Source organism: Ictalurus punctatus, unplaced genomic scaffold (genome assembly GCF_001660625.3).
Source record: "Ictalurus punctatus breed USDA103 unplaced genomic scaffold, Coco_2.0 Super-Scaffold_100, whole genome shotgun sequence".
Lineage (NCBI taxonomy): Eukaryota > Metazoa > Chordata > Actinopteri > Siluriformes > Ictaluridae > Ictalurus > Ictalurus punctatus.
In genome coordinates this window covers 2779874-2802856 of record NW_026521086.1, presented here as the reverse complement: position 1 = coordinate 2802856, position 22983 = coordinate 2779874, and the positions used below count along the sequence as shown (strand labels likewise).

Genomic DNA, 22983 nt, shown 5'->3' with positions numbered 1-22983 from the left:
CTAATATCCAAAGTGTTGCTGGTGGCACATATCATTATTTTGGTATTCTTAAAGCTTTGTCCAAAACCATGGAAAGAATCTGGTCTATTGTTCTAGAGAAGTATGAATTCGAACTTCAAATGAACATGGATGTCTTACCACTGTTTAAAAGTTCGTCTCTGTAGTTTTGGCCAATTATAGGGTTACTGCAGGGTTATACTAAGAAACCAGTTGTCATTGCTCTGTTCTGTGGTAAATCAAAGCCAACATCACAAACTGATGAATTTGAAAGATCTAGTCAGTGAACTGCAAGGGTTAAGCAAGGGATTTGCCATAAATGGGAAGCAATTTTTCCTAAATGTCACATCTATCCTGTGTGATGCTCCAGCTAGAGCTTTTATAAAGGGAATTAAATCACATACTGGTTATTCAGGTTGTGACAAGTGCATCCAGTCTGGTGTGTACATCAACCATAGAATGACCTTTCCTGAGATCAACAGCCCACGTAGGACTGATGAGTCTTTTATCAACATGTCTGATGAAGACCATCATACTGAAACATCTCTTTTAAAAGCTGCAGGAATTGGCATGGTATCATGCTTTCCACATGATTACATGCACCTTGTATGTCTTGGTGTTATGTGAAAACTGCTGGACTTATGGCTTGCTTCAGGGCCTTTATGTTGTCATTTGTCTGCTCGCCAAAGTGTTATAATCTCAGACACACTTGTTAGCTTGAGACGTTATATTCCTGAGGACTTTGCTAGGAAACCCAGGCAATTCTCAGAAAGACTGAGGTGGAAAGCAACAAAATTGCGACAGTTTCTGTTATACACAAGTCCAGTGGTTCTCTTGATGTGCTGTCATAACCAATGTACAGCAATTTTAATTATCTGTTGCTATCTTTATACTCTCCAATCCACTCTTTGTATAATTCTTAATGACTTTGCTCACAGTTTGCTAGTGTCATTTGTAAAGCATTTTAGTGAGTTGTATGGTCCTGAATTTGTTATCTACAATGTACATGGGCTAACCTATCTTTCTGAGGATGTCAAAAAACATGGAAGCCTTGACTTCTTGTCTGGGTTTCTGTTTGAAAACTTCCTGGGATAAATAATTTTTTTTTTTTTGAGAACTCCACACCATCTCCTCTAACAGGTTATACGGAGACTTTCAGAAATGGACTGTTTCATGGTAACTGCTGAACATTTGGATATGAAAATTGTGGATATGAAAACAACATGAAAATGGCCCAATTCCACTGGATTTTAATAAAGTTGATCAGTTCCAGGAGGTTGTTCTATGTAGCACTAGAGTTCATCTATCATGTATGGGAGAAAACTGTCGGAATTGGAGGCTGCTTTGGTGTAGTAATGAATATTCTTCAATGTCAGGAGAAAGTAAAGTGCTTAAAACACTTATCTAAATGAAAAGCTTACAGCACCTAGTAGTCCCATTCAGTCTCCCAACCAAGAACTAACCAGGCCCAACTTTGCTTTGCTTCTGAGATCAGGCTTTGTCAGAGTGGTATGGCTGTAAGCAACAGATGCTACCAAATGGGGCCTATTTATATAGTATAAGCAAACATCTGACTGACTGACTGACTGATTGATTGACTGATTGATTTATTGATTGATTTTCCTTCATTTCTACACAATCAGTCTGACTGTGAATTGGTGGAGTCCATGCACTTCTTCAAATAAGACAGGGTGCTCACTCAAAATTTCCAAATTTCTTTGGAAAATGTAACTTTTACCCGTGACCCTGAGTAGGATTACGCGGTATAGAAGATGGATGGATGGATGGATGGATGGAAATGTAACTTTTATCCTTACCTGGATATACACAACGACTGTGGAAAAGGGGCGAATGAATTGCGACGTTCGTGAGGCAGCATGCTACGTGGTGTATAGCATGAAAGCGTGGGAGAAAAACCTGCGCGAAGCCTTTGGAGACGAGACATCACCCACCGTGAGCTAACGACCGTGGCAGCGGTGGGATTTGAACCCACGCCCCCGAAGGGACTGGAGCCTAAATCCAGCGCCTTGGACCACTCGGCCATGCTACCCGCAGGCCGGCCTGGTGGTAAACCCGTCCGTGCTAAGAAGGTGACCGGGTCATTCCGCCGGACAACAAGAAATCTGGCATGGGCGCGACAAATGGGCTGTTGTGAGACTCGAGTGCCTTTCGCTTAACCGGCTCTGGCGGAGACATCTAACCATTTCCAGCTGAAGACAGAGCTAAGGCCTGGTCTTTTGGACGCGATTCGTCTAGGCTTAAGACGCCATGCTCCACGGTCACATCGGAGTTGTGTTTGCGGAAGAGCTCCTCTGCCATGACCTTACATCCCACTTACGGTGGTGCTTGAAAGTTTGTGAACCCTTTAGAGCTTTCTATACATCTTCATTACCGGGACCTAAAACATCGTAAGATTTTCACACAAGTATCAAAAGTAGATAAAGAGAACCTAATTACAGAAACCAGACAAAGACATTACAGATGGTCAGTTATTTATTGATGAAAATGATCCAGTGTTGCATACCCGTGAGTGGCAAAAGTATGCGAACCTTTGCTTTCAGTATCTGGTGTGACCTCGGTGTGCAGCAACCACTGCAAACAAACGTTTCCGGTAACTGTTGAACAGTCCTGCACGTCAGCTTGGAGGAATTTTAGCCCATCCCTCATTACAGTACAGTTTCATCTCTAGGATGTGGGCGGGTTTCCTCACATGAGCTGCTTGCTTCAGGTCCTTCCGCAGCATTTCTACTGGATCAAGGTCAGGACCTTGACTTGGCCATTCCAAAACATTGACTTTATTCTTCTTTAACCATCCTTTGGTAGAACGACTTGTGTGCTTAGGGTTGTTGTCTTGCTGCGCGGCCCACTTTCCCCTTGAGATCCAGTTTACGGACAGATGTGCTGACATTTTCTTTTAGAATTTGCTGGTATTATTCAGAATGCATTGTTCCATCAATGATGGCAAGCCGTCCTGGCCCAGATGCAGCGAAACAGGCCCAAACTGCAACGCCACCACCACCATTTTTCAGAAATGGGATACGGGTCTTATGCTGGAATGCGGTGTTTTCCTTCCCCCAAACATAACCCTTCTCATTTAAACCAAAAAGTTCTAGTTTGGTCTCACCTGTCCACAAAACGTTTTTTCGAGCAGCCTTGGGTCTTGTCCATGTGATCTTTAGCAAACTGCATGCAGGAAGCAATGTTCTTTATGGAAAGCAGTGGCTTTCTCCTTGCCATCCTGCCATGCACACCACTGTTGTTCAGTGTACTCATTATGGTGGACTCAGGAACATTGACATTTGCCTACGCGAGAGAGGCCTTTAGTGGCTTAGAAGTTACCCTGGGATCCGTTGTGACCTCGTGGACAATTACATGTCTTGCTCTTGGAGTGATCTTTGTTGGCTGACCACGCCTGGGGAGGGTAACCATGCTCGTGAATTTCCTTCATTTGTACACAATCTGTCTGACTGTGGATTGGTGGAGTCCAGGCGCTTTAGAGATACTTTTTCATCAACTTTTGCATTTTAATGTAAACAATCATATTTTGTAATATTTTGGGTCAGAAACATTTCATAGTACCATAATATGTCCAAATATGTGAAAAGATTCAAATTGGAGTAGATCGGGCAACTGATTATATGAGTTTGTTAGAAAAACCACTTTCCTTTGCTCCTAGCGCCTTCTCGTTCACTGTATAGCGTTTTGAGCGGATAAAGAGCACAAGTGTGTAAGGGGACACAGGATGAAAGTGAACTAGATTTGTTATTGTACTTTTGATGAAAAGTGACTTTCTAGACATAAAATGTCACTTTTTTCACCTTATCATACTTTTTCATCAACTTTTGCATTTTAATGTAAACAATCATATTTCGTAATATTTTGGGTCAGAAACATTTCATAGTACTATATTATGTCTAACTAACTTGAGACGTGAACTGATCAAATGTGACGTGACAAAAGAAGAACGACTCGGATCGGGAGGTGAACTAACAGACTGCTAATGCTAAACAATTAATTAATCATTTCTGTTTCTCATAATTCGGCCTCGGTTGCATTAGCCTATAGTTTATTTTTTATTCCAAATGTGATCAATGTTTGCGTAAGTACTAGAGGTGTTGGGGAGTTTAACATGTAACATTTTAACTTTATTCTGCTGAAATGAACGAAATGATGCAAAAAAGAGTCGTTCATTTTGCTGAACGAGATTCAAAGATCTGAGTCAGTAAAATGATCCGAACTGTCTTGTGTTAAGTATGCAAGTCTTTGAACGTAATTTATTTATTTATATATATATATATATATATATATATATATATATATATATATATATATATATATATATATATAATAACCTCTCATTTTCTGATGCTCCTGCTTCCACTGTAATCCTCCCTGATTAGCTTTGCTTACAATATCAATATGTATATGAACCGCTGGCCATGAAATTTCTCAAGAGATTTGGTGAGAATCTATTACTCTGGTCCTGATCTTGCTTGTGTACACTGTTTATTACATTTTTGAATGACTTTTCTTTTCCTCATAGAATTACTTTAGGCACTGATAGAACTGTTCTGTAATGACGGAAGATCAGCGCAGAATTCACCAGACTTGTGTCGATGGACCTGAGCAAGTCCTTTTATGAGGGTCTTGACAAACACGCCTCAAAGCTGCTGTATTTGTACTGCTCGAGGCGCCATGCAGACATCGCAGAAAGGAGTGCCATACTGGAGAGCCTGGATTAAAATGTGAGTAGGTTTATTTCAAGTGTACTTGTTTTGTAAATACTGTGGTCATTTCCTTTCTTGCTATTTCTCTTGTCCTGCATAATTTGAATATAAAACATTTGTACTTTTGAGGCATCAAATCACAGGAAGAGGGTTGCAGTACTGCTGGGGCTGCCACTGTCCATGCGGGAGAATCCATCTCAGTTCTTACAGATCTGTGAGGTAAGTGTCTGTGAGGAAAGTAAGATGTTGGAAGATATTCGGATAATGGAAGTCCACGTATTGATATGGAGTATTGATATCCACGTATTGATGGAGTTTACCTTGTTTTATTTTCATGAGAGATGATGAATTTCAGGACGTTGTACTGTATTTTTTTCCACCTTCTGATATTAATTCATCTTGTGTGATGACTAGTAAAGTTAAGATCGGTTCACTCATGCTGTTCTTAAATCGCTGCGCTTGTGAGGATGTATGTGTGAAAGCACATTTTAAAGTTTGTCTTTGTTTTTAATGCAGCACACAGATTCTGAAGAAGAGTTAATCAAGGGCGTGACTGTTGGAATCAGTACAGTTGTGGATGACGCGATGGACCCTATTCCGTGTGACTGCAGTGATGTAGCCCTTGTAATGGAAGAAGTTGTCGTTCTACGCAATCTTGGTGATGTACCAAATGCATTTGTCAACTTGATGGGATTGCTTTATGCACGTAACATAAACTACCCCACAAACTTCAAATACACCTTTGAGGTGATTCAGAGGCTGTTCATGAACATCGGAGCTGATGCCTGCAGTGCACGAGTACATTCACTTAAAAATAATCTGCTCAAGTAGAGATGGTGTTATGCATTTCTTGTAAGAGAGATTTCATGTGGTGTTGTGTTGTGTATGTTACAGTTTCTGTACCTAAGCAGCATGACTTCAGTTTTGTTGTATATTTTCACCTTTAAACACTGGGCAATTGAAATGTAATGTTGTTAGGCAAAAACAGATTTCTGCTTGCTTTTTCTGTTTATTTTGAGAAATTCATGTAATTTCAAGTTCTGCTGACACCCGAGTCTGCTGACACGCACAGCCAAGCTCCGCCCATGCCCAAGGTTCACCTGGTAACCTCAGAGCCTCAGCCCCCCTGTTCAGCTGCGGTCGTCGCTCAGCCACCCTGTTCAGCTGCGGTCGTCGCTCAGCCTCCCTGTTCAGCTGCGGTCGTCGCTCAGCCTCCCTACGCCGCCAAGAACACCGGGCAGTTTCCTGGCTCTGTTTGGGACATTCAGCCCAGGGGCCCGGGGCCGCCAATGAAGTGAGATGACTCATGGCACTCGGGGGGGGGGTTTCTGTCACGATTCCCCCTTGAAGCAGCGTGCTCTAAGCGTGAATGTGCGAGCACCTGCTTTTCTGTTGTTGACTGTAATGACATCTGGACACGTGTGTTTTGTTTATGTTTCTGTCTCCTCCCTGTTCTGTCATTGGCTGGGATTTCACGTGGGTCTGAATTGCTCTCAGCTGCTAGCGGTTTAGACGCTGATCATGTCCGCATATATACTGCGCGCCTCCCAGCACACGACGCGGAAGATTAAATGTTTAGAGTTAGTTTAGCTCGTATCATAGTCATAGTCATAGTCACGGTTCATGTTTAGAGTTAGTTCGCGCTGGATTATCCGCTTCCAGTCCCTCGTCATAGTTCGTTTCTTGTTTTGTTTATCGACCCTGTTTTCCGTGATCACGACCTAGATTCCTGCCTTGCCCCGTGTACGCTTGTTTGCCAATCGCCTGATCTCTTGCATGTTTATGGATTACGTTTTGGATCACGTTTTGAATTTGTCTGCCTTCCCCTCTTTCAAATAAACAACTGTTCATCCTGCACTTGCATCCGTCCTATCTCTGCTCCGTCACGATACGTGACGGTGACCTGCTCCAATATGACATTTTGTACATAATATACTTTGCAGGTTTCTGATGTAAAATGATACGAAATAGGATTGTTTACATTAAAATCCATTATATGATGATAATGTATGATAAAGGGGAAAATGTGAGAAGTCTAGAAAGTCACTTTTCCTCAAAAGTGCTCTGACAAAGCGTGTTTTCATTCCTCCTGTGTGTGCAGACACACGGGGGCGCTACACTGGCTTAAATCACTATACAGTGAGTTTCACGCCGCTGGGAGCAAGGGAAAATAGTTTTTCTAACAAATTCAGTATCATATGTTTCACATGTTCATGATTTAATATGATTCTTTGACATGTTTCTGACTCAATATTAGATGTTTCACTTGTTTACATAAAACCCACCCCATTTCTCCAAAAGACGTTTTTTTAAATTATTTTTATTTAAGTTATTTTTATTTTTGCTCATGCAGTATAAAAGAACAAAGTAATGGTACTTCAAAAAAAAGTAAATTGTTATTATATCAACAACAAAAAATCAAATGTAACAGATGTGCATTGTAAAGGTTTCAGCTCTACTCAGTGAAAATGGAGGGGACATAACAGGTCTTAATACAGATTATAACCCAGATCTAAGTCTAATCAACACTTACATCTAACCACAAAGTTACGTTGACACTGACGTGAGGAACGGATGCAGGAGTAACAGAAGTGGGTGGGCTTGTCGTAGTGCATGGTCTTCTTATAGGAGATCCTCACGGGGGTTGGTCTTATAGGAGATAGTCTCCTCACGGGGGTTGGTCTTATAGGAGATAGCCTCCTCACGGGGGTTGGTCTTATAGGAGATAGCCTCCTCACGGGGGTTGGTCTTATAGGAGATAGCCTCCTCACGGGGGTTGGTCTTATAGGAGATAGCCTCCTCACGGGGGTTGGTCTTATAGGAGATAGCCTCCTCACGGGGGTTGGTCTTATAGGAGATAGCCTCCTCACGGGGGTTGGTCTTATAGGAGATAGCCTCCTTACGGGGGTTGGTCTTCTTATAGGAGATAGCCTCCTCACGGGGGTTGGTCTTCTTGTAGGAGATGTTCTTCTTAAAAGGGATGAGAATCTCAAAAAGGGGATGGGGTTCTAAAAGGGGGTGTGATTCTCAAAGGGGATGGGCTTATTACAGGAAAGGGTGTGATTCTTAGAGCAGATAGGCCTGGTAAAGGGGACGGGCTTCTCGAAGGACTTCTAAAAGGCACCTCATGCTCATCACCACCATTTTGCTCCTCCTCATGCTGGTCAGGCATGTGGACGTCATCCTCGTAGTCACTCTCCACGGTGTTGTAGTACAGCTCGTCGGCAGCAAACGGCGGATCAGAAGATGTATCCTCCCTCCGTGTTCCTGTATCAAAAGAGATGAAGAGACAGTGAGACACATCTGCACGTCTCGTAAAAGGAACCAGAAAATCCTCCCTCTAAACTGTCCTTTTCACAAAATGTATTTACACAAGTTAATGGTACATTACTGTCATCTTCCTATAACGGTGCATACATCCTCAGTTTCTCCGTTATAGCTGCATGTAGAGGTGTTCGATACGGGTGTCACAGTGTCACGACTTCACCATTAGTCACGGCATATAATCACACACTTACCTCACTGCTCACTTTCCCCCTTGCCAACAAACAGAATAAAACACATTTCTGTCTATTACTGTTTTTTTCTGATCTCTAACGGTTCTTATCCCTTTTGTGTCCATCTGTGGCTCCCCAAAAACTCTTCCCACCCTCTTTCTCCTAAATCACACAACTCCTAACTTCATCACACATCGACGGCTATGAAGAACAAATCATCGCTGACCAGAATTAAACCAAACTACTTTATATTTTGCCTAAGCAGCACTGCACACTGGTCAGATTTATGATTATTTATTTATTGCTCAGTCAGCTGCATTTCCTCACAGCAGCTCTCTCTCTCTCTCTCTCTCGCTCTCTCTCTCTCTCTCAGCTTATAACAACTTTAACAATACTTTTCATTCTCAAAAATATCTTAGAAACAAGAACAATTAGGAAATTTTATTTGCTTTAGTTAAATTCTATACGATTATACTATTCACTGTAGCAAACTTTAGTTAAACTTTTAGTAAACTTTAATATAGAAATAGCTGACTTTTCTACCAAGATAGTAAACACAAAACCAAACTGTTTCATATATCTGATTAAAATTTATATATATATATATATATATATATATATATATATATATATATATATATATATATATATATATATATATAAACACACACACACACACACACACACAGTATCTCACAAAAGTGAGTACACCCCTCACATTTTTGTAATTATTTGATGATATCTTTTGATGTGACAACACTGAAGAAATGACACTGTGCTACAATGTAAAGTAGTGAGTGTACAGCTTGTGTAACAGTGTAAATTTGCTGTCCCCTCAAAATAACTCAACACACAGCCATTAATGTCTAAACCGCTGGCAACAAAAGTGAGTACACCCCTAAGTGAAAATGTCCAAATTGGGTCCAAAGTGTCAATATTTTGTGTGGCCACCATTATTTTCCAGCGCTGCCTTAACCCTCTTGGGCATGGAGTTCACCAGAGCTTGACAGGTTCCACTGGAGTCCTCTTCCACTCCTCCATGACGACATCACGGAGCTGGTGGATGTTAGAGACCTTGTGCTCCTCCACCTTCCATTTGAAGATGCCCCACAGATGCTCAATAGGGGTTAGGTCTGGAGACATGCTTGGCCAGTCCATCACCTTCATCCTCAGCTTCTTTAGCAAGGCAGTGGTCGTCTTGGAGGTGTGTTTGGGGTCGTTATCATGCTGGAATACGTGCTGGGAGCATACTCTGCTTCAGTATGTCACAGTACATGTTGGCATTCATGGTTCCCTCAATGAACTGTAGCTCCCCAGTGCCGGCAGCACTCATGCAGCCCCAGACCATGACATGTTTTTCAGTACAAACCTATAGTTATACATTTTTATTTCATATGTCTTCTACATTATCCAGTCAGTACAAAAAACATTTCAGATTCCTAAACATTAGTTTCCCAGCACAAAATTAAATGTTACAGAAAAATGTTTGTATGTCAGTAAAGAAAGCAGCATATTATGTAAGAGACACTTTTCAGACAAAAAAAAAACAACATAATGAAGACTGCTGGGTTTTGCTGCAAAAATAAGAAACAAGTGCGACAGTCAAAGTCTCCAGAAGAACCGTGACTGGTTCTGCAAGATGCTCAATAAAACCTACATCTCATTTCCTTATAAAACTGCACTAATAGTATGGGAGACTACTATTTTTTAAGCAAAGGGTCATCACAACAAATATTTACTGTTTACTGTTTACTGATTTTTATATTATGTTTAAAAAATATAGAAACATTTCATTGGATTATTGTTGAAGGCATGTTTGCTCTACAGCATTTCTTTGAATGTGACTTTTGTACAGTACGGTGTGTGTATATATGTACAGTACGGTGTGTGTATATATGTACAGTACTGTGTGTATATGTACAGTACTGTGTGTGTATATGTACAGTACTGTGTGTATATATGTACAGTACTCTGTGTGTATATATGTACAGTACTGTGTGTGTATATATGTACAGTACTGTGTGTATATATGTACAGTACTGTGTGTGTGTATATATGTGCAGTATGGTGTGTGTATATATGTACAGTACTGTGTGTGTATATATGTACAGTACTGTGTGTATATATGTACAGTACTGTGTGTGTGTATATATGTGCAGTATGGTGTGTGTATATATGTACAGTACTGTGTGTGTGTATATGTACAGTACTGTGTGTGTATATATGTACAGTACAGTGTGTGTATATTTGTACAGTACGGTGTGTGTATATGTACAGTACTGTGTGTATATCTGTACAGTACGGTGTGTGTATTTGTACAGTACTGTGTGTGTATATATGTACAGTACGGTGTGTACATATATGTATATATACATATAGGTATATATGCACAGTATGGTATGTGTATATATATATATCTATATATATATATATGTCTGTACATTATACCTACGGTCTTGAAGGAAACATGAATTCTGCTCTCTACCAGAAAATCCTAAAAGAGAATTAGGATTCTCGGTCTTCAGTACATAATATGAAACTCAAGCTCTGCAAGACAATGATCCAAAGCATAGGAGTAAGTCCAAGTACTAGAAGTAAGTGAAAGTCTGATCTCCAGTTATTAGAAATGTTTGGTTGCAGTTATTGCTGCTAAAGGTGGCACAACCAGATTTTAAGTTTCAGGGGGCAGTTCATTTTTCACGTTGCTGATAGCTGTAGCTGTTGGATAACTTTTTTAAAAGTATTGTTTATAAAATTGATTATAAAATACTATTATTAACCTATAAAGCACTAAGTGGTCTCCGCCACGCCTACTTAGATCAAAAGATGCAGGCTACTTGACGTTACCTCGAATAGTGAAGGCTACAGCAGGGGGAAGAGCTTTCTCTTATAGAGCTCCACAGTTATGGAACAGTCTTCCTATTAATGTTCTGGACTCAGACACAGTCTCAGTGTTTAAGTCTAGGCTTAAAACATATTTGTTTACTCAAGCCTACCCTGACTCTATTATGCTAATTCACAGTCTTAATAATCTTTTCTCTCCCTCTCTCCTTCTGTCGAGCCACACATGAATTTATGGAGATACTAGAGATCCAGATCCTTTCTGCCTCTGGATGGAGCTCTCATCTACTCCAAATCCAGACTGCTGGGACTACGGCTGCTCCTAACGCCATACAGACTTCATATAAATCCATAATGAACTTTTTCACACTAACTGTTGTTACCCAGATGAGGACGGGTTCCCTTCTGAGTCGGGTTCCTCTCAAGGTTTCTTCCTCTTAAAACATCTCAGGGAGTTTTTCCTCGCCACCGTCGCCACTCAGTGGCTTGCTCAGTTGGGATAAATTCGCACCTTTAATATCTGTATACCGTGTTGATATTTCTATAAAGCTGCTTTGAGACAATGTCTATTGTAAAAAGCGCTATACAAATAAAACTGAATTGAATTGAAATGAATTGTATTATATTTAATAGTATTTTATATCTATCTATTTATCTCTCTCTCTCTCTCTCTCTCTCTCTCTCTCTCTATATATATATATATATATATATATATATATATATATATATATATATATATATATATATATATATATATATATATATATATATATAAATATGCTGAATTTTTCAGTAAAAACATAAAAACCAAGCAGTCAGGCATTAGCATTGATGCATTCTGCCCCATCTGAGTCCTACTGTACTTTTACTGCTCCATGTGTCAGTTTTAGTCATGAAGCATTGTGATTTATCTAGCATGAAGTATCTTGTAAATAAGGTTTAGAAAAATGCTATATAAATAAAGATTTAATTACCACAGAGATTACATTTACAAATATTTAAGCAACGGTAAAAACATTTTGAAGATGGTCATAACAACCACTGTACTCACCTGTTTTTTCCCAATCTTTTTACCTGTTCCAATCCACTGTAACGACACTTTACTATTTAATTTATTCTTTAAATCATTATAATAATCATTATTAGTATGGTGGCTTAGTGGTTAGCACATTTGCCTAGCACTTCTGGGGATGGGGGTTCGACTCCTGCTTCCACCCTGTGTGTGTGGAGTTTGCATGTTCTCCCCGTGCTTCAGTGGTTTCCTCCGAGTACTCCAATTTCCTCCCCAAGTTCGATTAGATTAGATTCCACTTTATTGTCATTAAGCAGTTTGTGTGAGATTGTTCACATTCACCCCATTAATTATTTGCAATATACCACAAGTCACATGTTCAACAGGATGTTGTATCATCTGACTTTCCTGAAGATCATGTGAAGAAGAAAACCATGTTCTGTAATTTAAAATTTTTTATAACAAAACTTAACCCTGTTGCGTTCAACCCTGTTTCTCATTTAAGAGCAAAATGCAGCCATTTTCTGCAAAGAAACATGATAAAAATGAGATTGATGCCCGAGATGGATGAACCTTTTTTTGAATGATTAAATGCATGTTTTCTTATATTCGCTCTTCATTCATTTATTCATTCATCTTCAGTAAACGCTGCATCATGATCGGGGTCGAGGTGGGTCCGGAGCCTATCCTGGGAACACTGTGCGTGAAGTGGGAGAAGTCATCCTTGACGGAATAACAGACCAGCACAGGGCACCACGCACACACGTACAGTGCATATGCATTAATATCAATTTAGCTATAACCAACCCACCTATTTGTATGTTTTCAGTCAGTGGGAGGAAACCAAAGAACCCAGAGGAAACCCACACAAACACAAAAACAAGAGAATATGCAAAACTCAAGACCCAGACAACAACCCAAGCTCAGGATTGAACTCAGGCCCTAGGGAGATGAGGAGGTTGTCTAGGTTGTTTCTATACAACCTATCCTACAGGGTCACGGGGAACCTGGACCTGGATGGTGGATGACAGGGTGCCAGTCCATCGCAGGACACAATTACATACACACACACACACACACACACACACACACACACACACACACACACACACAGATTCATACACTACAGACACTTTAGACATGCCAATCAGCCTACCATGCATGACTTTGGACTGGGGGAGGAAACCGGAGTACCCGGAGGAAACCCCCACAGCACGGGGAGAACAGGCAAGCTCTGCACACACAGGGCAGCGGCAGGAAACGAACCCCCGACCCTGGAGGTGTGAGGCAAACCCTCTGCCTAGCGTTACAAGGGTTAAATTCACCACAATCATGAAATCAGCCCGACCCTAGATAGTATACCGTGTGTACTTCAGTATGTAGTACCTTAGTGTTCAATTTGAAACGTTACCTAACTTTTTTATCTTGAACAGAAATGACAAATAAGCACAATATTTCATGTCATTGAAATCCTTAAATTTATCACCGAGTGCTTTTCCACACGTGTGCGCAGGAGCTTCCGACCAATCAGAGTGATGCATGCACTGCTGTAGTGATTTGTAATTATTTATAAACACTAAATGTGTATGATGTTGCTATTCGACGCAATGATGAAAATCACATCACTGAGGGGTTTACATCCATCCATCCATCTTCTATACCACTTATCCTACAAGGGAACCTGGAGCCTATCCCAGGGAGCATCGGCCATAAGGCGGGATACACCCTGGATGCGGGGCACATACACATATACATTCACACACCCATTCATACACTTTGGACATGCCAATGAGTCTACCATGCTTGTCTTTGGACTGGGTGAGGACACCAGAGTACCCAGAGGAACAAATCTTTAATATGTTTCGGGAACAACGAGAGTTGTCTCAAAGTGTGATTCATTCATATTCAACGAATCTTTAATATGATTCGGGAACAACGAGTTACCTCGGAGTGATTCGTCCATTTTCAACGAATCTTTAATATGATTCGGGAACAACGAGAGTTGTCTCAAAGTGTGATTCATTCATATTCAACGAATCTTTAATATGATTCGGGAACAACGAGTTACCTCGGAGTGATTCGTCCATTCTTAACGAATCTTTAATATGATTCGGGAACAACGAGAGTTGTCTCAAGGTGTGATTCATTCATTTTCAACAAATCTTTAATATGACTCGGGAACAAAAAGCTGTCTCAGTGAGTGATTCGTTCATTTTCAATGAATCTTTAATTTGACTCGGGAATAACGAGTGTTTCAAAGTGTGATTCGTTGTTTTTCAATGAATCTTTAATATGACTTGGGAATAACGAGTGTTGTCTCAACGTATGATTCTTCTCGTCATCCCAGCGTGTCCCTCAATCAACCACAACATCACTGTACAGCTCGGCTCACTCACACTCATGCCAACCAGGACGGCCAGGAACCTTGGGGTGATTCTTGATAATGGCTTGACCTTTGCAGACCATATCTCAGCAACTGCAAGGTCCTGTAGGTTCATCCTTTACAACATCAAGAAAATCCGACCCTACATCACCAAACAGGCTACACAGATTCTAGTCCAGGCTCTTGTTATCTCTAAACTGGACTACTGCAACTCACTGCTTTCAGGCCTCCCAGCCAGCTCCATCAACCCCTTCAGATGATTCAGAATGCTGCAGCGCGCCTCGTCTTCAACCAGTCCAAGAGAACCCATGTCACACCCCTCTTCATCTCCCTCCACTGGCTTGCTGTAGCTGCCCGCATCAAGTTCAAGGCCTTGATGCTCACCTACAAGACCTTGTCAGGAACAGCACCCTCCTACCTCAACTCTCTCCTGAAGGCCTACGTTCCCTCTCGCAATCTGCGATCGATTAGCGACCGACGTTTAGCAGTTCCAACTCAGCGTGGCGCTAGGTCCCTTTCCAAAGCCTTCACTCTAACTGTTCCTCAGTGGTGGAATGCACTCCCAATATCAATCCGGACTGCAGAATCTCTCACCATCTTCAAAAAACAACTAAAGACCCACCTCTTCAATGAACACCTAACAAACTCATAAAATAAATAAATAAATAAATAAATAAATAATGCACTTACACCTCTTCTCTGCACTTTGCTTCTTCTGGAATTCAATTAATAGATCTCGTATGGTAGCACTTATTGTATTGTTCTCTGCTTGATATCGCTCTGCTTGTATCATTCTCATTTGTAAGTCGCTTTGGAGAAAAGCGTCTGCTAAGTGAATAAATGTAATGTAAGGTAAATGTAAATGATTCATTCATTTTCAACAAATCTTTAATGTGACTCGGGAACAGCAAGTTGTCTCAGAGAGTGATTCGTTCATTTTCAACAAATCTTTAATATGACTCGGGAACAACGAGTTGTCTCAGAGAGTGATTCGTTCCCTTTCAATTAATCTTTTATATGATTCGGGAACAACGAGTTGTCTCAAAGTGTGATTCGTTCATTTTCAACGAATCTTTAATATGATTCGGGAACAACGAGTTGTGTCAGAGAGTGATTTGTCCATTTTCAACAAATCTTTTATATGATTCGGGAACAACGAGTTGTCTCAGAGAGTGATTCGTTCATTTTCAAGGAATCTTTAATATGATTCGGGAACAACGAGCTGTCTCAAAGTGTGATTCGTTCATTTTCAACGAATCTTTTATATGATTCGGGAACAACGAGTTGTCTCAGAGAGTGATTCGTTCATTTTCAAGGAATCTTTAATATGATTCGGGAACAACGAGCTGTCTCAAAGTGTGATTCGTTCATTTTCAAGGAATCTTTAATATGATTCGGGAACAACGAGCTGTCTCAAGGTGTGATTCGTTCATTTTCAACGAATCTTTTATATGATTCGGGAACAACGAGTTGTCTCAGAGAGTGATTCGTATATTTTCAAGGAATCTTTAATATGATTCGGGAACAACGAGCTGTCTCAAAGTGTGATTCGTTCATTTTCAACGAATCTTTAATATGATTCGGGAACAACGAGTTGTCTTTGAGTGATTCCTCCATTTTCAACAAATCTTTTATATGATTCGGGAACAACGAGTTGTCTCAGAGAGTGATTCGTTCATTTTCAACAAATCTTTAATATGACTCGGGAACAACGAGTTGTCTTTGAGTGATTCGTTCATTTTCAACGAATCTTTAATATGACTCGGGAACAACGAGTTGTCTCAGAGAGTGATTCGTTCCTTTTCAATTAATCTTTTATATGATTCGGGAACAACGAGTTGTCTCAGAGAGTGATTTGTTCATTTTCAACAAATCTTTTATATGATTCGGGAAGAACAAGTTGTCTCAGAGAGTGATTCGTTCATTTTCAAGGAATCTTTAATATGATTCGGGAACAACGATCTGTCTCAAAGTGTGATTCGTTCATTTTCAAGGAATCTTTAATATGATTCGGGAACAACGAGGTGTCTCATAGTGTGATTCGTTAATTTTCAACGAATCTTTTATATGATTCGGGAACAACGAGTTGTCTCAGAGAGTGATTCGTTCATTTTCAACGAATCTTTAATATGATTCGGGAACAACAAGTTGTCTTTGAGTGATTTGTCCATTTTCAACAAATCTTTTATATGATTCGGGAACAACGAGTTGTCTCAGAGAGTGATTCGTTCATTTTCAACAAATCTTTAATATGACTCGGGAACAACGTGTTGTCTTTGAGTGATTCATTCCTTTTCAATTAATCTTTTATATTATTCGGGAACAACGAGCTGTCTCAAAGTGTGATTCGTTCATTTTCAACGAATCTTTTATATGATTCGGGAACAACGAGCTGTCTCAAAGTGTGATTCGTTCATTTTCAACGAATCTTTAATATGATTCGTGAACAACGAGTTGTCTTTGAGTGATTCCTCCATTTTCAACAAATCTTTTATATGATTCGGGAACAACGAGTTGTCTCAGAGAGTGATTCGTTCATTTTCAACAAATCTTTAATATGACTCGGGAACAACGAGTTGTCTTTGAGTGATTCGTTCATTTTCAACGAATCTTTAATATGACTCGGGAACAACGAGTTGTCTCAGAGTGATTTGTTCGTTTTCAACTAATCTTTAATATGATTCGGGACCAACGAGTTGTCTCGGACTGATTCGTTCATTTTCAAGAATCTTTAATATGACTCGGGAACAACAAGTTGTCTCTGAGTGATTCGTTCATTTTGAATGAATCTTTAATATGACTCGGGAACCACGAGTGATTCGTTCATTTTTGACCGTGCATGCGCAGCATCTCCATAGGTTCTGTACCGGAACCAGAAATGATTAGTTCACTTCGGGAGTAATATAATTCCCATAGTTCCCATTTGTATTAGTCCAGAGTTTTGATGACTAAATGCGGAATGAGTGTGTCTAAAGTTTTGATGTGTAGTTCATGTCAAACAGTTTTTACTTGTGCTTATCTGATGGCTAATATGTAGGCACAATGTAGTGTGGCAACTGAAATGTTCCATGACAAGCTGCATTTTGTTGTTGTTGTTGTTGTATGAACTTCAAGAGAAAATAAAAATGAGAGGCTGGTGGGGGATCGACTGTTTATAGGTCTTACAACACAAGTGATAAGAAACTACTTTGTTTCTCAGACTTTCTACAAAACAGCTATAAACAGATAAACAGGTATGATGTGTTGTTCCTTAATAAATAAAAACTGCTGTAGTATAAGAGGAATAAAGCACTTCAGGACATGCTGTTAAAAGAAATAATTCACTTTATTGGTAACAGTTACTTCTCTACATGTCAGGCAGCATAAAAAAGACTAAAACAGTATGCCTGAAATGAATAAATAAAAAAGATAAGATATTAAAAAATAAACAAGAAATCTTCCTAACATTTATAACATTCAGGTCTAAAAAAATGTGAAACACAAAATCATCTTATTATTACAACAAATAATCCAGAGAGCTATAGAGCTACAACACTAAAACATCACTAAAACAGCTCCAACTGTTTGCCCTTCAACAAGGTTATACTTCATTAAATAAGAGCTTCAGGAGAACAGGCCGCTCTTAGCACAGGCAAATATTTGCAGTTTTCCTGTGGTGTGTGTACCTGCCAGTGTGCTGGTCTACACAGAGTCGTAGATATTGTTCCAGCGGCTAACACCGGCCACATGGGTGTTTATGTTTCTTACTCATATAGCAACACAAAGGTGTCGTATTCGTGCCAGAGTATAATAAGGAACCCTTTCATGCATCAATCCCATATCTTTATTTTTTGACTTAAAACTGCATGATATATGAAATTTGATTTTGTTTAAATATCTAAATATCACATTTCTAAATAAACGGCTTGTACATGAGTAAAAAAGACTAAAACAGTATGCCTGAAACGAATAAATAAAAAAGATAAGATATAAAAAAATAAATAAATAAATCTTCCTAACATTTATAACATTCAGGTCTAAAAAATGGGAAACACAATTCTCCTTATTATTATTATTACAACAAATAATCTAGAGAGCTGTAGGATTACATTAATTTACAGTAATGTTCTCAAGTGACTTGGACATAATTTACATCTTATATTTTCCCAAAATACACATAAAAACTGTAAACTGTCATTCAATCAAATGTCTATTTTACAAATGATTTTTTTTGTATCGACTGCATTCAGTCTCTGTCTCTTTGATTCATTTTGTTTGGCAGATTATTTTTCGTAGCACCACTACGGGTTCGTATCACCCACTCAAGCTGTCTTAACAGGTGAGTGATAGCTGCAGCAACGTCCGGACATCAACTTCATCCTGAATAAATCAAATATATAGAAAACAACATTAACGCTTCACATTACACAAACATACGGTAGGGTGCGTCTCGATCAGCTCCCTCGATCCCTAGGTGGTGGATCAGTATATGGTGTACATGAGCTCGGGCACTGGTAAAGACCCTGACTCACTACACATTAGGACACCGGTGACTCAGTTTCCGGTAACATGACTACGTACTCGCGCTGTAAAACATCACCACTGGCACTTAACCTCAACATGCAGGACGGACATCTTTCTAACATTATATGTCATATTCATCTGTCTGTCATGGTACTTCAAGTAGGATCGTAGACTAGTTAGTAGAGTTTTAAAAAATCATTAAAGTCGTTAGACTCAAATAAACAATATATAGAACGTCAAATAAAGTTAAAAATCGCTAACGTAAGTAACCATTTGAGATCTACAACAACAGCGTTCGTCCGCCACATTGTTCGATCTGAGAGGCTTCTGAAATCATGGCCTCATTTTCAGTAAGGGAAAATAGTGAACATCTAAGCTCCTTGGTTTTCGTGGTGCATTGTGGGATTTTTCAGGGAGCGAACGTGCCAGTGCACACTGGTAGGATTTCGCAATTGAGACAGTCCTTCAAATGGTCCACTCCCTGATCAGTGTCCTGACTACGGACCTGTGCAGCTGATTGAGACGCACCCATAAACTCAAATCCATTACCTCACAAACAAGTCTATAAGCTTCTGACTGCAAATTCGTGACAAAAGAAAAAGTTTTGTTCAGTCATGTGCTGATTATTTTACAACAGGAGCAAGAACAGAAATAAGGAATGAATATAATGAATAATACGGATTAACAATGGTGGCTACACACTGATTTACACCGCACACATTTTATAGTTACACTATGGTGTCAGTGTTTTTCCGTACCTACGGAATTTACACCACATACAGTGCCCTCCACTAATATTGGCACCCTTGGTAAATATAAGCAAGGAAGGCTGAACAAAAGGTCAAAAGGCTCAACAATAAAGACACATTTTCGCAGCATCCTTTACTCATATTTACCAAGGGTGCCAATATTAGTGGAGGGCACTGTATGTTCTTGAACTGTGTGAACAGTTCTTGGTTCTGGATTCCGATTATTGGACCTTATGGTACTACGGCAGCTGACTACACTGTAAGCACAGATACACACTCGGGGCTGTTCTTGATGGGAAATCATCTAATCTGACCTGCATGTCCAACGCCAGCTCTAAAATAGCGTCCAGTTCCTCTTTCTCTATGCCCAGGTCACTCGTCCGGGACTCTGGAACATCACCTGCTCTCCAGTATGGATCCTGATCGATCGGATCAGCGTATCCGACTGAGTAGTCCTGAGCAATGAGTGGGAGAATTCATATTAATATTATTTACACACCGAGGTTTTACTTTTAACTGTTTGACTGTTCTCCCAGCATTCCCTTCATACTGCAACATGTACCATCAAACCTTAACATGCCTACACTGGCTAAAATAACGACACTAGCCATTTTTAGTGATCAGAACAGTACATAAACTTAAGAAGGTTTCTCGGTTCTTACAGGGTGATAGCCACTAGGAGAGCAGGAAGCAGCTGGTTGTTGAGAGCATGGCACTGTTGAATCCAAGACGTCTGGGCTACAGCGCTGATACACTGGGGGTGGGAAACATTGAAGGTTAATAAAGCATTCATTTCTTGGTAAGACATAAACAACACATCACTAAGCTAGATTATTCAGGAACCATATCACAGCTCCTGCAGCCCCTCTGCACACAGTTTTTTGTTCATTCTTTGCAAGGCATTGTGGGACTTCCTGCTTATAGGTACAGACTAATGACATGAAGGACAATCATGTTGTGACACTGGACTGTAATGGTGTTGATACCCCGCTCCTGTACACTCCCACAGCCCTTTTAATTTTATGCTGAGAAGTTTGAGCTGGTGAAAGGGGACACATTCAAGTAAAATATTAGCTGCTAGATAGATATTATTAGCTGTTGATAGATAGTGAAATCCGGCATGCGCACGTTGTGGGCTTTTATTTATTTTTGTTTACAGCATTTATTTTCTTTTCTAACTTTAGAACTACGTTGTTCAGGCATTAAACATATAACAGTTGTTAGAATGACTCACTAGAAGACTCTGAATCTCTGAATTATGCGCTGAAGGTTTAACATCAAAACATAGAATCACATCGATATCGTTATCTTCATTTTTATCTGTTAAAAATGGACAAAATATAGATAGACAGATAGATAGATAGATAGACAGACAGACAGATAGATAGACAGACAGAAAGACAGAAAGACAGATATATAGATGATAGATAGACAGACAGACAGACAGATGGGCAGACAGATAGATAGATAGATAGATAGATAGATAGATAGAAACACCAACACTGAAATTGTGAAACAATGGACTGGGCTTCATCCTAAATTGCCTACAATTAAACTACACGTCAGAATAATGCACTATTGCACTATACTACTGTATTTACTAAAGTAGCGTGCAGATCGAATGCTTATACTAATTCAGGCTGAGCTCACAGCTATTATAAAGGGGACAAAATGTATTAAATCATCACCTGGTGTGTAAAATCCGTACTGTGAGTGATGAGGTGTGTTGCTCCTCTGCTCCTGCTGAGGGACATTACAGGGATGGTGGTAAGGGGTTCCCTGATGTTCAAGCAAGACTGAACCTGAACAGACAGAGACAAGTCAAGTGTTGATAAACTAAAACTACAGATGATGACCGAGGCCGCAAGGTTATCTAACTGGCACTGTACTAGCAAAACGACATACGCTTTCTCATTATATTTGTCTATTTTCTCTTTTTTTCTACACATTCCTATATATGCATAATCTTTTTTTTTTTATTTTGAGGCTAATGGATTCCTCTATCCAGTCTTTGGAAGGACATGGGCTAGAATGTTTCCAGATTTAAAGAATGCGCACAGTGGCGGAGAAACCTGTGGACTAGGGTTGAGGTGGGTTTCTTCCAGGTTCCAGGTTATAAGTGGAGTGTTCATGGTAAATTGGCACTATGTGTGAACGAGTGTGTGAATGTGTGTGTGCGCATGGTGCTTTGCGATGGACTGGCGTCCCATTCAGGGTGCCCAGTTTTCTCGGGATAGGCGCTGGATCCGTCATGACCCTGACCAGGCTAAAGTTGTTACTGAAGTGAATGAATGAATATATTCTGTCTATTCTTTTCATCTGCTTGTTGAAACACTACCAACCTGTTCTCATTAAGCCAGAGGTTTCCTGTGCTGAATTCTGCATCACGTGATAGAAACGTCTGGGCGTCCTGCCCGTCGCCTTTAAGCTGGCGAGCTTGGCCTTATTGAGAGGCGTGCATCGCTTTATATCGAGCAGGAGCTCGGGCTTATCCCGTTTGAAGTACGGGTTTTGAAAATGGTGCAGTTGGGCTTTAATCGAAGAGTTGTACGACTGCTTGTCCGAGATGTTCGTGCGTTGTTTTTTGAAGCCGTACAGGTTCAGCTGGCGAACGAAACTTATGAAGTCAGTTGTCCTGAAGTACTCAGACAAATGTGTGGGTTGGGACAATAACACTTCGGCTTCGAATGTTTCCTGATGAACAAGTATCCCTTCCCCGCTGTCGTCCCACCAGACTGAGCAAATCTGGGGATCGTTCACCAAACGCCACAACTTTCCAGGGAAGTAGCTGGGGTTGATGAAGGTGCCAAAAGTTGCATCAGTGTTTTCCATATCAGCTAAAAAGATCTGTAGCCAGAAGGGAGAAAAAAAGGAGACTGAATGTAGCAATTACTCTCTAGCACTAACTAGATAGTAGGTGGCTAGCTAACACATAACACATTCATCTTCAGTAACAGCTGAAAATCATTAACAATAACGAGCTATAGCATTAATGTTGTCAAAATTGACCGTTAGAGCTGTCAAGCAACCTGGACGTAGCCTAAATACTCAAACAAAAACAGACCCAAAGTAATTTCTAAGAGCTACATGATCACGTGTGAAATATTTCCTATATGTGAGATCATACACCTGCCTTTTGATAGTTCTCTGATCCCTTATCGCTTCTCAGAGCCGTTAAAACTGGTCAGGGACCGTTACGCGTACGCACCGGCCTCGAGCATTTAAATTCAGGAGACTGGGCAGGTGGAGGTGCTGGACAAATTCATGAATATCC

General features: G+C 40.1%; 1 protein-coding gene, 1 long non-coding RNA gene and 1 other non-coding gene across 3 annotated transcripts; 1 reads left to right on the top strand and 2 right to left on the bottom strand.

Moving 5' to 3' along the window:
* Nucleotides 1-1965: 1965 nt before the first annotated feature.
* trnal-uag (transfer RNA leucine (anticodon UAG)) lies at nt 1966-2047 on the bottom strand. Its single transcript has one exon. It is a non-coding gene; the product is annotated as a tRNA-Leu (tRNA).
* Nucleotides 2048-4393: 2346 nt separating this feature from the next.
* On the top strand, nt 4394-6579 carry LOC128629762 (uncharacterized). The gene is made up of 2 exons (XR_008394147.1): nt 4394-4943; nt 5241-6579. It is a non-coding gene; the product is annotated as an uncharacterized LOC128629762 (long non-coding RNA).
* Nucleotides 6580-7713: 1134 nt separating this feature from the next.
* Nucleotides 7714-22131, bottom strand: LOC128629612 (uncharacterized). The gene is made up of 6 exons (XM_053678346.1): nt 22052-22131; nt 21398-21511; nt 20372-20463; nt 20024-20164; nt 18123-18138; nt 7714-7991 (listed from the first exon to the last, which is right to left on the bottom strand). Exons 1-6 carry the CDS (start codon nt 22092-22094, stop codon nt 7714-7716), a joined length of 684 nt encoding a protein of 227 aa, XP_053534321.1. The 5' UTR covers nt 22095-22131.
* Nucleotides 22132-22983: the final 852 nt, after the last annotated feature.